The 14,675-nt window shown below is 44.5% G+C and overlaps 1 protein-coding gene across 2 annotated transcripts in view; it reads left to right on the top strand.

Moving 5' to 3' along the window:
* Positions 1–13,920, top strand: part of LOC127052152 (uncharacterized) — a 495,251-nt gene extending 481,331 nt beyond the window's left edge. The window contains exons 2-3 of one of the 2 annotated variants that reach the window (XM_050955517.1): positions 12,117–12,303; positions 13,334–13,920. In XM_050955517.1, the coding sequence (XP_050811474.1) occupies positions 12,177–12,303; positions 13,334–13,863 (657 nt within the window). In that variant the 5' untranslated portion in view covers positions 12,117–12,176 and the 3' untranslated portion in view covers positions 13,864–13,920. Of the gene's footprint in view, positions 1–11,826; positions 12,304–13,333 lie in introns of those variants that run through there. The other variant, XM_050955516.1, reaches the window with a different exon arrangement.
* Positions 13,921–14,675: the final 755 nt, after the last annotated feature.

The raw sequence follows: 14,675 nt of genomic DNA, 5'->3' as shown, positions 1-14,675 counted from the left end.
CACTTTGGGGGAGTGAAGTAATCCCTGCACACAGCTTGGTCAGCTGTCTGGGACCCATCGGGATAAAAGGCAAGCAAATCAAGAGACAACTGCTAACTCTCTGGCTACCAGCAGTTAGTGACAAATTTGGCCATGTACCTATGAACAGCCTTAGGCTGCAACTCCAGACCACTAAAGCTTTTCACATACAATAGTGGAAGCATCAGTTCATGAACAGCATTTCTAATGGACCTTTGAGTGCACTGCTTTAGGGTCAAAAAGTGCTGAAACAAAGAAAATGAATGCCTAGGCAGCACTACTGATTCCCTGCGGCATGGCACTCACTAATAGACTAGAATGGGTGGGTTGAGTGGAGTAAGGAGGTTGGGGAGAGGCACACTGCTTTATTAAAGATGACTTAGTGCTAGAAGAGAAAAGAGAGCAGGGAGAGATTAGCAGAGCTGCTGACTGTGTACAGGGAGAACAGATGTTGCTGGTTAATGGAGCATTAGGCAAAGAAAAAAAAATCAAAGTCTCCTAATACCTGGCATGGTTAATGGAGTCACAGGATTCTTTACAGAGATACACAAAGTTTAGTCTCAGTTGGAAGTTTGAAGTAAGATACTGCATAGTATTGTTTAGCATAATGGCTTTTCATAGATATATACTGGGCTCTGATGTAGCCCTATATGAGTTTGTTGCATCAGAAGCATTATCTGTTATAAATCTTTCCCAAGTATAATAGTGGCACCACCTCAAGGAAAAAAAAAAGTTTGGGGGCCCTCCCTTTGGAGTGATTTTGTGTAATGAGATGACAAGGCACAGGATCAGAGATACACATACTTATTCAAGATATTTATGTATTGTTATTCTTCATAGTTATTTTTCTTTAGACCAGGGGTTCTGACAACAAAAATTTTGGTGGCCTCAGAGTGCAGCCACCAACTCTTACTGGTGACTGCTCTGACAAATTTTCCTAAAATACTTAATTAACTTAGGAAAAACTACTAAATATGCACATATATATGTCCAAATCATAGTAATGTATTTTGTAGGTTTTTTTTTTTCAGACTCAATAAAAATAATGTATAGTTGTATTTTGGTGACCCTGCTGCCTCCCCTTCCCCAGCACCCATTCCCTTCTCCCTGGGCTCCCCATCATCCTCCCAAGGCCTGATGCTCTCCCCCACCATTGCCCTCAGCTCCTTTCTGCAGCCTTGCGTTGCAGGCTCACCCCATTCCTTGCCGTTTGACCACAGCATCTCATAAGACCAGCCCTACTGAATCTCTGTATCCCTGGGGTGAACTGGGGGAAGGGGGCTGAAGCTTGTCCCTGGAGTGCCATGGCTGAAGCTTTGGGCAGGGTGGCTGAAGGCTGAAGTCTGCCTCTGTCTGAACCAAGGGAAGGGGCAGAAGCCCATTACTGGAGCCTTTGGCTAAACCAGGGTTGGGGGGCTGAAGCCCAATCCTGAAGTCCCATGGCTGAAGACAGGCGGGGGGAGCTGAAGCCCGCTCCTGGAGTACAGCAGCTGAAGGTGGGGAAGAGAGGGGCTTAAGCTCTCCCCTGGAGCCCTTGGGCACTTCAGGGAGGGGCTACTGCTGTTCCCCCTCCCCTATCTCTGTCCAGGAGGCTGTAGGAAAACCCCCTGATGACCACATTTGAGAAATGCTGCTTTAGAGTACAGAAAGAAAGTAGTTAATTTACAAAACATATACATGAAAAGATGTTTGCCATTTTAGCACCGATAAAAGACAGCGATGGGAGCTTTCAAAATGCAGAATTTGTACAAATATTTTTATAATAATAAGGAACCTCTGATTCTATAAAAATATAACTTCAAACTGTATGGTTTTCTCTTCACTTGGTACAGAAAGCAGCTACCCTATAAGTCATTAGACTAGGCAAGCATATTTTAAGAAAACCACCCTGTGTATTTCATTGCTGGTAAAAGAAATTGCATACTGACGGATTTGGAGACTGAAACCATCTGCTTATCAAAAGAAGCACAGCATAGGCCGTAGCAATGTAAGTTTCCCTCAGATTGCCTGACAAGTTTTAGTGTGCAGTCCAGACCAGTGAGGAATTGTGTCATCACCTGCCTTGTAACCCTGGAGGTCTTAAAATGCTCTGCTGTTATTGCTCCCTTGTCCAGACACTCCCAGAGAGCATATAAGTATGCACTGAGTGTCCCTGTGATAAACAACTCTCAATCAGCAACTCTGGCTCCAGCAGCCTGCTGGTCAAACCACAGCCACATTCTGGTATCCGTCAGCCTTGTGTACACCTGACAAGCTTACCCCAGCACTCCAGAATTCTCCCAAAACCATGTGCTCTGCAATGTCCACCCTTTCCTGGACCATTCAGAGGAATAATAAGATTTGTTTGCTCATCTGAGGAGACAACACATAGAGCTTACCTCTTTAACTGGAGTTAACAATCACTTCAGCGAAAGTGTTACCCTGGGTTGGTTTAGATTAAAAGGAAGACAAGTTTATTAACAAAAGGAATAGGATTTTAAGTGAGTTTGAATATAAAGGATAAGGTTAGAAATCGTTACAACAAATAAAAGTGAAAAATACATTATAGAGACTAAGACTTAACAAAACTAGTCTTGGTTCAAGACTACATTACTTTCCACCAATACGACTGACAATCCTCTTGGTCAGGATCTCCCACAAAGTCCAAAGTGCTTGGTTCCTTTGTCTTCTTAGATGAAAGATAACTTTCAGGTTTTTGCCCTCTCTTTATAGTTCAGTGAACCTTTGAAATGGATTTTTCTGCAGATTACCATCAAAGTAAAATTAATTCAAGCTGTGAGGAAGGCAATCTGGAACCTGGTGATGAAGAAAATCCCATTATGGTTTCTTCTCCCACTGGTGTTTGCTAAAATGCAAATTGATCTGTTCCTGAAATCTCTGCTCCCTGCTATGATGTAGAGTGGTCATCTCCTCCCCTTGTTACCTTTATAGTTTTGTTTACATTTTATGTAAATGGAATCCCAGTATCTCTTAACGTATCCTGGAAATATTTTCAAGGTGGAGGAACCACATTCCTTTGTCTAGGGTGGGTAAGTTCAGCCGCACCTGGCAGACACACTTTGAGAACATATTTTCTAATATATTTGTAATTTTGCATTTGTCCTCCATACATACACCACATAAAAATATTAATGATCAGTTTTTGTTAGCTTCCTATTGATACCTTTTAGATACAGGTTATGACACTATGAGTTGGGCTACAATTAACTGGTCAGGCCAGCTGAAACTCACTACCAGATGCCAGTGTGCCCTCAGACCTCTTGCATTTGGGTGCTTTTTGGGTCACACTGCCCCTAAGCAATGTTCCTCAAGCCCAACCTAGAGGGACTACCTCTAAGGAAAATAGCCATTTCTCCTGGTTTTTCATATGGTGCCCAGCTGTTCCAGGAACTTCTTTCAGGGTACCTGGAATATGCTAGTTTCCACTTCACTAATCGAGATGTTTTGTTTTATAACTACAAAATGTCTGTTCAAGGATCAGAGGGTTAGCCGTATTAGTCTGGATCTGTAAAAGCAGCAAAGAATCCTGTGGCACCTTATAGACTAACAGATGTTTTGGAGCATGAGCTTTCGTGGGTGAATACCCACTTCCTCAGATGCATGTAGTGGAAATTTCCAGGGGCAGGTATATATATGCTAGCAAGCAAGCTAGAGATAACGAGGTCAGTTCAATCAGGGAGGATGAGGCCCTGTTCTAGCAGTTGAGGTGTGAAAACCAAGAGAGGAGATACTGGTTCTGTAGTTGGCAAGCCATTCACAGTCTTTGTTCAATCCTGTGCTGATGGTGTCAAATTTGCAGATGAACTGAAGCTCAGCAGTTTCTCTTTGAAGTCTGGTCCTGAAGTTTTTTTGCTGCAGGATGGCCACCTTAAGGTCTGCTATAGTGTGGCCAGGGAGGTTGAAGTGCTCTCCTACAGGTTTTTGTATATTGCCATTCCTAATGTCTGATTTGTGTCCATTTATCCTTTTCCGTAGAGACTGTCCAGTTTGGCCGATGTACATATGTCATAAACAGATAGCTAAGGGTTAATGTCTCTTTCACCTGAAGCACCTGACCAGAGGACCAATCAGGAAACCGGATTTTTTCAACTTTGGGTGGAGGGAATTGAGTGTCTAAGGTCTTTGTTTTCTGGCTGCCTGCTTGCTCTGAGCTTTGGAGAAGTAGCTCTACTTTCTAGTCTTCTGTTTCTAAGTGTAAGGACAAAGAGATCAGATAGTAAGTTCTATGGTTTTCTTTTCTTTGGTATTTGCATGAATATAAGTGCTGGAGTGCTTTGATTTGTATTCTTTTGGAATAAGGCTGTTTATTCAATATTCTTTTAAGCAATTGACCCTGTGTTGTATCATCTAATACAGAGAGAACATTTGTACTTATTTTTCTTTCTTTTTATATAAAGCTTTCTTTTAAGACCTGTTGGAGTTTTTCTTTACTTCAGGGAAATTGAGTCTGTACTCACCAGGGAATTGGTGGGAGGAAGAAATCAGGGGAGATTTGTGTGTTGGATTGCTAGCCTGACTTTGCATTCCCTCTGGGGGAATAGGAAAGTACTTTTTGTTTCCAGGATTGGGAACAGAGAGGGAGATTCACTCTGTTTGGATTCACAGAGCTTGTGTCTGTGTATCTCTCCAGGAGCACCTGGAGGGGGGAAGGGAAAAAGGATTATTTCCCTTTGTTGTGAGACTCAAGGGATTTGGGTCTTGGGGTCCCCAGGGAAGGTTTTTCAGAGGGACCAGAGTGCCCCAAAACACTCTAATTTTTTGGGTGGTGGCAGCAGGTACCAGGTCCAAGCTGGTAACTAAGCTTGGAGGTTTTCATGCTAACCCCCATATTTTGGACGCTAAGGTCCAAATCTGGGAATAAGGTTATCCCCCGCCTCAGCGATATTCTTGGGGTTTCCATCTTGTATGTACCGCGTGATGTCTTCAGGAACACCATCCAAGAACTGCTCCATTTGTATGAGGAGGTTCAGTTCTTCCAAGGTTTGAATGTTGTTTCCTGTTAGCCAGGCCTCATAGTTTTTTGCAATGTAGTAGGCGTGTTTGGGAAATGACTCCTCTGGTTTACACTTTTGGTTTCTGAAACGCCGACGGGCATGATCTGGGGTTATCCCCATCCTGTATCTGGCCTTGGTTAGAAAAAGTTTATAGTCATTCATTTGGTGCTTAGGCATTTCAGCTGCCACCTCTGCTAAAGGTCCACTGAGCTGTGACCTCAATTCTACCATGTACTGGTTTTCGGGAATGCTGTACCCAAGACAGGCTCTTTCAAAATTTTCCAAGAAGGCCTCGGTGTCATCACCTGCCTTGTAGGTGGGAAATTTCCTGTGCTGTGGAGCAATATTTGGCGCCGGGTTGTTAGGGTTGGCTGGCACATGCAGCCCAGCTTTTGCCAATTCCAGTTCATGTTTTCTTTGTTTTTCCTTCTCTTCATTCTCTTTTTGTTGTTTTTTCCATTTCTTTTTGGTGCTTTTCCATTTCTCGGCGGTGCTTTTCCATTTCTCGGCGGTGGGCCACCTCTTCTTCTTCTAGTTTTCTTTTGTGTGCTGCCTCTTTGATTTGTTCTTCTCTTTCTTTCATCTCCATCTGTCGCCTGTGTTCAGCTTCTTTGATTTGTTCTTCGGCCTCAATTTTTGCCTTAGAAGTCATGATTCCTGTTTTCTGGTGTTGGGGTGCCCTCCGGTGTTTATCTTCTGAACTGCAGGTTCTCTGTTGCCTCCTGAAGTCTGCCTAGCAACAGTGCCTTTAGCTAATTTTCCTTTTCTCTCTCTAGCTAATGTTCAATGAAGGGAAACCAGAAAAACCACTTTATTTGCATGCATATAAGTGCTGGTACGACTCTCAATGGGAGTGCTATTGTGTGACAAAAGACTGTTAATAGTCCTTAACGACTTCTGCTTAACATGCAAGCCACAAACTGCCAGAGAGAGCAGAAAAAAAAAATTTCTCTCTGGTTCCCTTTTAAAACCAAACTGTTCCTCTCTGCTAAAAAGCCCTTAGCAGAGAAAAGAAAAATATAATATTCCTACTGGCTTCTGGATTCTAGTCTATCTCCCACCAGCTGCCACTCATGAAATAACCTTATTCCCAGATTTGGACCTTAGCGTCCAAAATATGGGGGTTAGCATGAAAACCTCCAAGCTTAGTTACCAGCTTGGACCTGGTACCTGCTGCCACCACCCAAAAAATTAGAGTGTTTTGGGGCACTCTGGTCCCTCTGAAAAACCTTCCCTGGGGACCCCAAGACCCAAATCCCTTGAGTCTCACAACAAAGGGAAATAATCCTTTTTCCCTTCCCCCCTCCAGGTGCTCCTGGAGAGATACACAGACACAAGCTCTGTGAATCCAAACAGAGTGAATCTCCCTCTCTGTTCCCAATCCTGGAAACAAAAAGTACTTTCCTATTCCCCCAGAGGGAATGCAAAGTCAGGCTAGCAATCCAACACACAAATCTCCCCTGATTTCTTCCTCCCACCAATTCCCTGGTGAGTACAGACTCAATTTCCCTGAAGTAAAGAAAAACTCCAACAGGTCTTAAAAGAAAGCTTTATATAAAAAGAAAGAAAAATAAGTACAAATGTTCTCTCTGTATTAGATGATACAACACAGGGTCAATTGCTTAAAAGAATATTGAATAAACAGCCTTATTCCAAAAGAATACAAATCAAAGCACTCCAGCACTTATATTCATGCAAATACCAAAGAAAAGAAAACCATAGAACTTACTATCTGATCTCTTTGTCCTTACACTTAGAAACAGAAGACTAGAAAGTAGAGCTACTTCTCCAAAGCTCAGAGCAAGCAGGCAGCCAGAAAACAAAGACCTTAGACACTCAATTCCCTCCACCCAAAGTTGAAAAAATCCGGTTTCCTGATTGGTCCTCTGGTCAGGTGCTTCAGGTGAAAGAGACATTAACCCTTAGCTATCTGTTTATGACAACATAGCAGAGGGGCATTGCTGGCATATAATGGCGTATATTACATTGGTGGATGTGCAGGTGAATGATCCAGTGATGGTGTGGCTGATCTGGTTAGGTCCTGTGATGGTGTCACTGGTGTAGATATGTGGGCAGAGTTGGCATCGAGGTTTGTTGCATGGATTGGTTCCTGAGCTAGAGTTATTATGGTGCGGTGTGCAGTTACTGGTGAGAATATGTTTCAGGTTGGCAGGTTGTCTGTGGGCAAGGACTGGCCTGCCACCCAAGGCCTGTGAAAGTGTGGGATCATTGTCCAGGATGGGTTGTAGATCCTTGATGATGCATTGGAGGGGTTTTAGCTGGGGGCTTTATGTGATGGCCAGTGGAGTCCTGTTGGTTTCTTTCTTGGGTTTGTCTTGCAGTAAGAGGCTTCTGGGTACACGTCTGGCTCTGTTGATCTGTTTCCTTATTTCCTAGTGCGGGTATTGTAGTTTTGAGAATGCTTGGTGGAAATTTTGTAGGTGTTGGTCTCTGTCTGAGGGGTTAGAGCAGATGCGGTTGTACCTCAGTGCTTGGCTGTAGACAATGGATCGTGTGATGTGCCCGAGATGGAAGCTGGAGGCATGAAGGTAGGCATAGCGGTCGGTAGGTTAGGTCGGTAGGTACTCTGTTCAAGGAGTATTGCTGTATCTAATTCAATTTGCTCTGTGTTGACCAGGAACAAACAGTCCATTGGAATAACTGTCCAATGTGGAGAAGAGTAGGGTGAAGAGAAAGTCAAATGAGCATAGACACTTTATAAGCTGTTGTTTTGCTCCAGGCACTTAAATTACTGGTGAAAATCCTGCACTTGGAGAAACATGCATCTGTCACTGTTGAGTCAGAAGCTGGCAGTAGTCATACTGGTTCATTTTTGTTTAAAGGTTACTTTTGTATGAGTATTGTGTAATCATGAAAATGGCACCACAAAAATGATTTTTGATTTTGAAAATATGGACATTGGATCTACATAGAAAAATTCAGTCTCTGTGTCTGATCAGATACTAAAGTTATGGGCTCTGTGGAGAACGTTAAGATATGTATTGTGTTGATATTATTTTAGATATGAAGGTTGTGGGAGATAAAACATGAGGATGGAAGTAAGAGAGTTGTTTGAAACCCAAGAACTCTGTGCGGGCCCATTCGGTTGCTAGGAGTCACCCCAGAGTATTGTTTCAAAGTCATCAGTGGGAGGATGACTATTGAAGCAGTGAGTGTGGAAACTAGCCAGCCGCACGTGGTTTTGTCCAGGCTTGTTGAGGTTGCCAAGAAAGGTCTCTCCAGACTCCAGAGACTGGCTCATCATAGATGACAGAAGACTGGACTAACGAGAGCATAATGGACATTGAGAGAACATCAGATCCTGGGGCTTATGAAAAGCAAGATTTAGCTGAGATATGAAATAAGACTTTCTGGGGGCTTGAAATGGAAAGTGGACTCTGCCATATTATGGGTATTAGAGTTCATGCAGACTTCATAGATGATAAATTATAAGTTGTTAAGTTAGTCAGAGTGGAGCTGCAGTGAATGGGGATTTCTGCAGTGGCCTTTCAAAGAACACCTGCCACAACTATCACGGGACTTCCCCACACTCCAGGGAACAGGATCCTGGTAACAAAGGAGCAGAGGGAGGGGTTCCCCGAGTTAAAATTTCCATGTGAGAAGCATGGTGGTGGAAGCAGGTAACCAAGATGGTTGTGATGAGCTCAGTTTAAAATACGTAGATTCAGTCCTTTTTTTCTCTCCTGATACTACAAAGATACCAGTTGTGTTGATGGTTTTGTTATGTAGCTACCTGCCCCTGTTCACTGGGATGGAAACCAAGACCATCAGATTAGTTCCAGAGAGGACGCTGACAGGATGTTTTATTCTACTTCTCTGGCAGAGAAACCTGCTGCTCATTTTCTTTTTACTAGGACATTTCTTTGTTGGGATTGGCTCATCTAATTTTACATCCAGTTCATTTGGAATGAAGATCTGTGGGAAAAGGGGCAGAGTAAAATAAGCTTTGGTTTCCATTCAAAATTACCTCCCATGCATGTGCTCCATTCTATATCACAATTCATGTCTGTCTCTGCCCCTCCCTTTGCATCCACTTGTCACCTATCCCTGACTAGTTTTCACACTCCTCTTCAGCATGGGTCATGGGTGACTAGCAGGTTTAAACTAATGTAAATGGTGCATTCTCTGTAACTTGAAAGTCTTTAAACCATGATTTGAGGACATCAGTAACTCATCTACAAGTTAGGGGTCTATTTCAGGAATGGATGAGATTCTGTGATCTGCAGTGTGCAGGAGGTCAGAGTAGATGATCATGATGGTCCCTTCTGAACTTAAAGTCTATGAGCCTATTAAAAATGGACTAGACCATTCAAAACCATTCAAAAATCTACTCTTGTAAACAAATAATTTACCTCGTAAGGTTATCATAATGAGGAAACACTTTATAGAATAAACTTGTAGTAGCCAGGATGATAAATAAGATGATTTATGGGTCTTATTCAACTCTCTTTTTGGCAGTCTTTTACTGACAGGCAGTGCACCAGTCTGAATGTTACCTAATCCTTTATGTAAAAGCAATTTTCATGTTTTGCTGCCATGTCCTCTATGCAAAGAATATAGGAATTGTCAAACAGCCTAATGGTCTACTAGTTAGTCTCTTCAGTGGCCACTGCTGGATCCTTCAGCACTGTAATGCCCCATAACGTTCGCACAGTAACTACTGTACTATGGAGAGTAGTCTCTTCCTGCCTCCAGCTGGGCATGAAGCTTGAAGCTTGATAGAGCTTGTGATTTTCATTCTGTTAATTGTAACTGCTTATGATATTCTTATTCATATAAATCAATGATGAGTCCAAAATTTAGGGCAGTTCAGAACTAAAAATCAAATGTTGTGTACCTCTCTAATAAAATAGTTAACCTTTGGCTAAATCCTATCCACTGTATTTGCCCCAACAATACTCTGCATCTACGAGTTTCCAAAGGTCAGTGATACACTGTGGGAAAGGATGTCCATTTTATAAATGTTCACTTTTCATTTATTTTATGATGGGGTAAATTAATGATCAATTAATATATTCCCACAAAGAGATAAGAACCCAGTACTTCAGAACTACCCCAATTGCTTTAATTAATCTCAACATTGTTTAACTCTTAGGAGGTTGAGAAACTATTTTTTTTTCTGTTTTCAAACTCAGATAACAGCCTCCAGCACTTTCCAGATGTAAGCAGTGAAGGTAAGAAACTAACAAGAAAAGGATATAAATTATAGAGTCTCTGTTTTATTCCTACAAAATGTCATTTGAATTCAGTTCCCAGTTTTCATCAGCTATAGAAATGCTGAGCAGCTCACAGTCTGCATATAAAAAATAGCACTGACTGGTCAGACAAGTTGATCCCAGTTGTATAAAATTCCCTGAGGCATAGAATCTCTCTCTCTGTGTTTTATGCCATTTCTTCTACAACAAAGTGAGAAGACAGTTTGCAAACTAAACTGAATCCCCTAGTGTTGTGGTAACCATTAAAAAGCCAGTGTTTGCCAGCAGTTACCATGTAGAGGTACTGTATCTGAAATGATGCAGTATTTCACTATATTTGTAAAAGGAATAACCTAAATCATCTTCCTATTTATCTAAGCATTTATATCACATTCATCACGGTAGCATCCAAGAGCCATAATGATGGTATCTGAGTAGTACCAATATCTGTAGGTAAATACTGCCATTTTTATGAGCACTGTGCTTAATTTCAGAAAGGATCAAAGTTTCTTTGTAAACAGATCCTACAGAGTCATCACCTACGCTGCCATTTGCATTTCTATTATTCTACAGGAGAACTAAAACTAAGTTCCTGACTACATGGGACCTTTCAAGACAATAGGGCATTTTTTGCAGAATTACTGTCATTAGAATTTCATCAGGGATGATATGTCTACATTCTGCTTACATATTTCTTTCCCTACATTTCAGTGGAATATGGTATTCTTTTTAACTTCCAGTCCTAAATTGTTATGGGGTGCACTATTGAACAGCACCTGTTTTCTACCTAATAGGTGTTATACCAATTATATTAGACCAGTAAAAACCAGCAGGATCTTATTAAAGGGGACAAGACAAAGATGCCACATTTATTATAATAACAATTTATGACTAATAACTAATATCTTAATTCTTATACACACACATTATACCTAATACCTATACACACACACACACACACACACATATTCATCAGGTGTTCTGCAGCTGCTGCATAGTTACCAGTCCTGAAGATAGCTTAAGTTCATGGCTTGATTTTGCAGCTTGGGTTCGTAGCTTGTGGCAGCTAACTGGCCAGGAAAGCCGGGCACAAGGACAAGCTGGATCTCTGTTGGGCAGGCACTGATGTCCTTCCATGTTGGCAGCAGAATGTTACCCAGAGGCCATGGCTACACTAGAGAGTTGCAGCGGTGGTGAGGGGGTTACAGCGCTGCAACTTAGGATGTGGCCACACTTGCAAAGCACGGCCAGCGCTGCAACTCCCTGGTTGCAGCGCTGCTGTACACCCGGTCGAGCCTCGGGTGTAGGGATTCCAGCGCTGGTGATCCAGCGCTGGTCAGCAAGTGTGGACGCCCACCAGCACTTTTATTGACCTCCGGGGTATAAGGAGGTATCCCAGCATACCTTAGAAGCCTCTCTGGTAATCATGCACACTCCACTGCCCTGAGCCCAGCTGACCCCACCTTTAAATGCCCCGGGAATTTTAAAAATCCCCTTCCTGTTTGCTCAGCCAGGTGTGGAGTGCAATCAAACATTCAATCAATCAGCTACCATGCCTCCACGCCCCAAACGAGCCCCAGCATAGAACAATTCCGAGCTGCAGGACCTCATTAGTGTTTGGGGTGAGGAAGCTGTGCAAGCACAGCTGCGCTCCAGAAGGAGAAATTATGATACCTATGGGCAGATATCGCAGTCCTTGCTGAGAAGGGGCCATGAACGGGACGCGTTGCAGTGCAGGGTCAAAATAAAAGAGCTGAGGAGTGCTTACTGCAAAGCCCGTGAGGGAAATCGCCGCTCAGGAGCTGCCCCCACAACCTGCCGTTTTTACAAGGAGCTGGATGCCATACTTGGGTGTGACCCCACTGCCAATCCGAGAACCACGATGGAGAGTTCAGAGCAGGGAGAAGTGGGGGAGGGTGTAGAGGAAGCCGACAGTGAGGCTACTGGCATGGAGGGAGACACCCCGGAGTCCCAGGAGACATGCAGCCAGGAGCTCTTCTCAAGCCAGGAGGAGGCTAGCCAGTCGCAGCAGCTGGAAGTTGCTGGTGAGGAAGAAGCTGAGGAGTGTGCTCGGGGTAAAGCAGATTTTTATGTTTTGGGAGAGGAGGGTTTGGGTTATGGCTGCCTGCATGCATGCCTAAACGTGGAATAGCCCATTGATTTGCTCTATCACGTCTCTGTAATCTGCCTCGGTAATCTCTTGAAAAGTTGCAGCCAGAGCGTGCGCAATTTGCTTTCTCAAGTTTATCGGGAGAGCCACCGTGGTCCTTGTCCCAGTCAGGCTAACTCGTCCGATCCACTGTGCAGCGAGGGGTGGGGGGACCATGGCTGCACACAGGCAAGCTGCATAGGGGCCAGGGTGGAATCCACATTACTGTAGAAGACCCTCCCTCTCTTCCCAGGTAACAGGCAGCAGTGATATATCTGGCAGTAGGAAACCCTGTTGAGAATTTAGGGATACTTGAGTGCAGGGGGCCAGGTTCGCATTCCCCCCACCAGCCCCGCGGTGCGTTCCGGTCTCCCTACCCCCTTCCAGCACGTAGCCAGCCCCGCGGTGCGCTCCGGTCTTCCCTCCCCCTTCCCAGCAGGCAGGCAGCCCCGCGGTGCCTTCTGGTTTTCCCCCCCACTTCCCAGCAGGCAGCCAGCCCCGCGGTGCGCTCCAGTCTCCCCCCCCCCCATTCCCAGCACGTAGCCAGCCCCGCGGTTCCCTCCGGTCTCTCCCCCACCCCCTTCCCAGCAGGCAGCCAGCACAGCTGTGCGTTTCCCTCCCCCCTCACCAGCAGGCCGGCAGTTACGCAGACCGCCCCCCCCCGCCAGCAGCTCACCACCTTCCTGTTCGCTACTGTCCCCTATGCAGGACACCAGCTACCTCCCGTACCCAGTGCAGATAAACCCCAGTGACCCATCGGTCAATTCCGCCTCCAAGGTGCAGTCGGGGCAGAAACACTCACCCCATTGCTCGCCATGCCTTCGCTTCCCTGGCCTGTCTGTGTTATGTTAGGTATGTGGGAAGGATGCTACAAAAAGTCTAAAAACTCCTTCACTGTGTGATAATAAACAATGTAGCCTCTGTGTATTACATGTTTCTATCTATGTTTTTTTTAGTGACCTTGACTAATGCAGCCGGATCACCGGCCTCACGTCGCTTGCAGAACTTGAGAAAAAATCCGCGAAAATCAAAAGAAGAATTGATCAAAGCAGTTATGATTCACTACAACAGAGAAAGTAGGAAGACGCAGGAATGGAGAGAGAAAATGTATGAGTGGAGGCAAACAGAAAGCAGGAGAAAGGAATTGGCTACCAAAAAAACCTCAAAGCAGATGATAAGCCTCCTGGCTCGCCAAACTCAGTCTTTCGAGTCTCTCGTAGCCATGCAGGCAGATCTGTACCGTGGTAACCCACACCCCTCCCAAAGCTCTCTTTCCTGTTCCCCAGTATTTGCACAAAACACCTTTCTCCAGCAGCCAGTTTCTTATTACCCCCAGCTGCCCCCAACACCTGTACGATCACCTACCAGCCCTGATAACTACAATTCTTACCCTGTGCACTCCACCCCCATTACCGGGCAGCATAGTAATCCTGAAGTGCAGCAGACATTGAACAGTAATCCAAACAGGACATATTCAAACCTCTGAATGTACAGTCCACCACCCTAACCCACCTGGCCTTTTATGTACTGTACTTTGAATAAAGGATTTTATGGCTTTTAGAATACGTTTTATTATTGCAAGAAGTGGTAAATATTGTACCCCAAGGTAGAAAGGAGCACAGCAAAGGCACCAAACATTACTGTTGGCTCTCAGCATCAAATTGCTCCCTTAAGGCATCCCTAATCCTTGAAGCCCTTTCCTGGGCCTCTCTAGTAGCCCTGCTCTCTGGCTGTGCAAATTCAGCCTCTAGGCGTCGAACCTCGGAGGTCCATTCCTCACTGAATCTTTCACCCTTCCCTTCACAAATATTATGGAGGGTACAGCACGCGGATATAATAGCAGAGATGCTGCTTTCCCCCAAATCTAGCTTCCCATAAAGACACCTCCAGCGGGCTTTCAAATGGCCAAAAGCACACTCCACAGTCATTCTGCACCAGCTCAGCCTGTAGTTGAACCGGTCCTTGCTCCTGTCAAGCTTCCCTGTATACAGTTTCATGAGCCATGGCATTAAGGTGTAAGTGGGGTCTCCAAGGATCACAGTGGGCATTTCGACGTCCCCTACTGTGATCTTGCGGTCTGGGAAAAAAGTCCCGGCCCTCAGCCTCCTGAACAGGGCACTGTTCCGAAAGATGCATGCATCATGCACCTTTCCAGGCCATCCTGAGTAAATGTCAGTGAAACGCCCATGGTGATCCACAAGCGCTTGCAGAACCACGGAGAAATACCCCTTGCGATTAACGTACTCTGATGCCAGGTGAGGTGGTGACAGAATAGGAATATGCGTCCCATCTATTGCC

This window comes from Gopherus flavomarginatus, chromosome 5 (assembly GCF_025201925.1).
Source record: "Gopherus flavomarginatus isolate rGopFla2 chromosome 5, rGopFla2.mat.asm, whole genome shotgun sequence".
Classification (NCBI taxonomy): Eukaryota; Metazoa; Chordata; order Testudines; family Testudinidae; genus Gopherus; species Gopherus flavomarginatus.
This window is presented reverse-complemented; position numbering and strand designations above follow the sequence as displayed.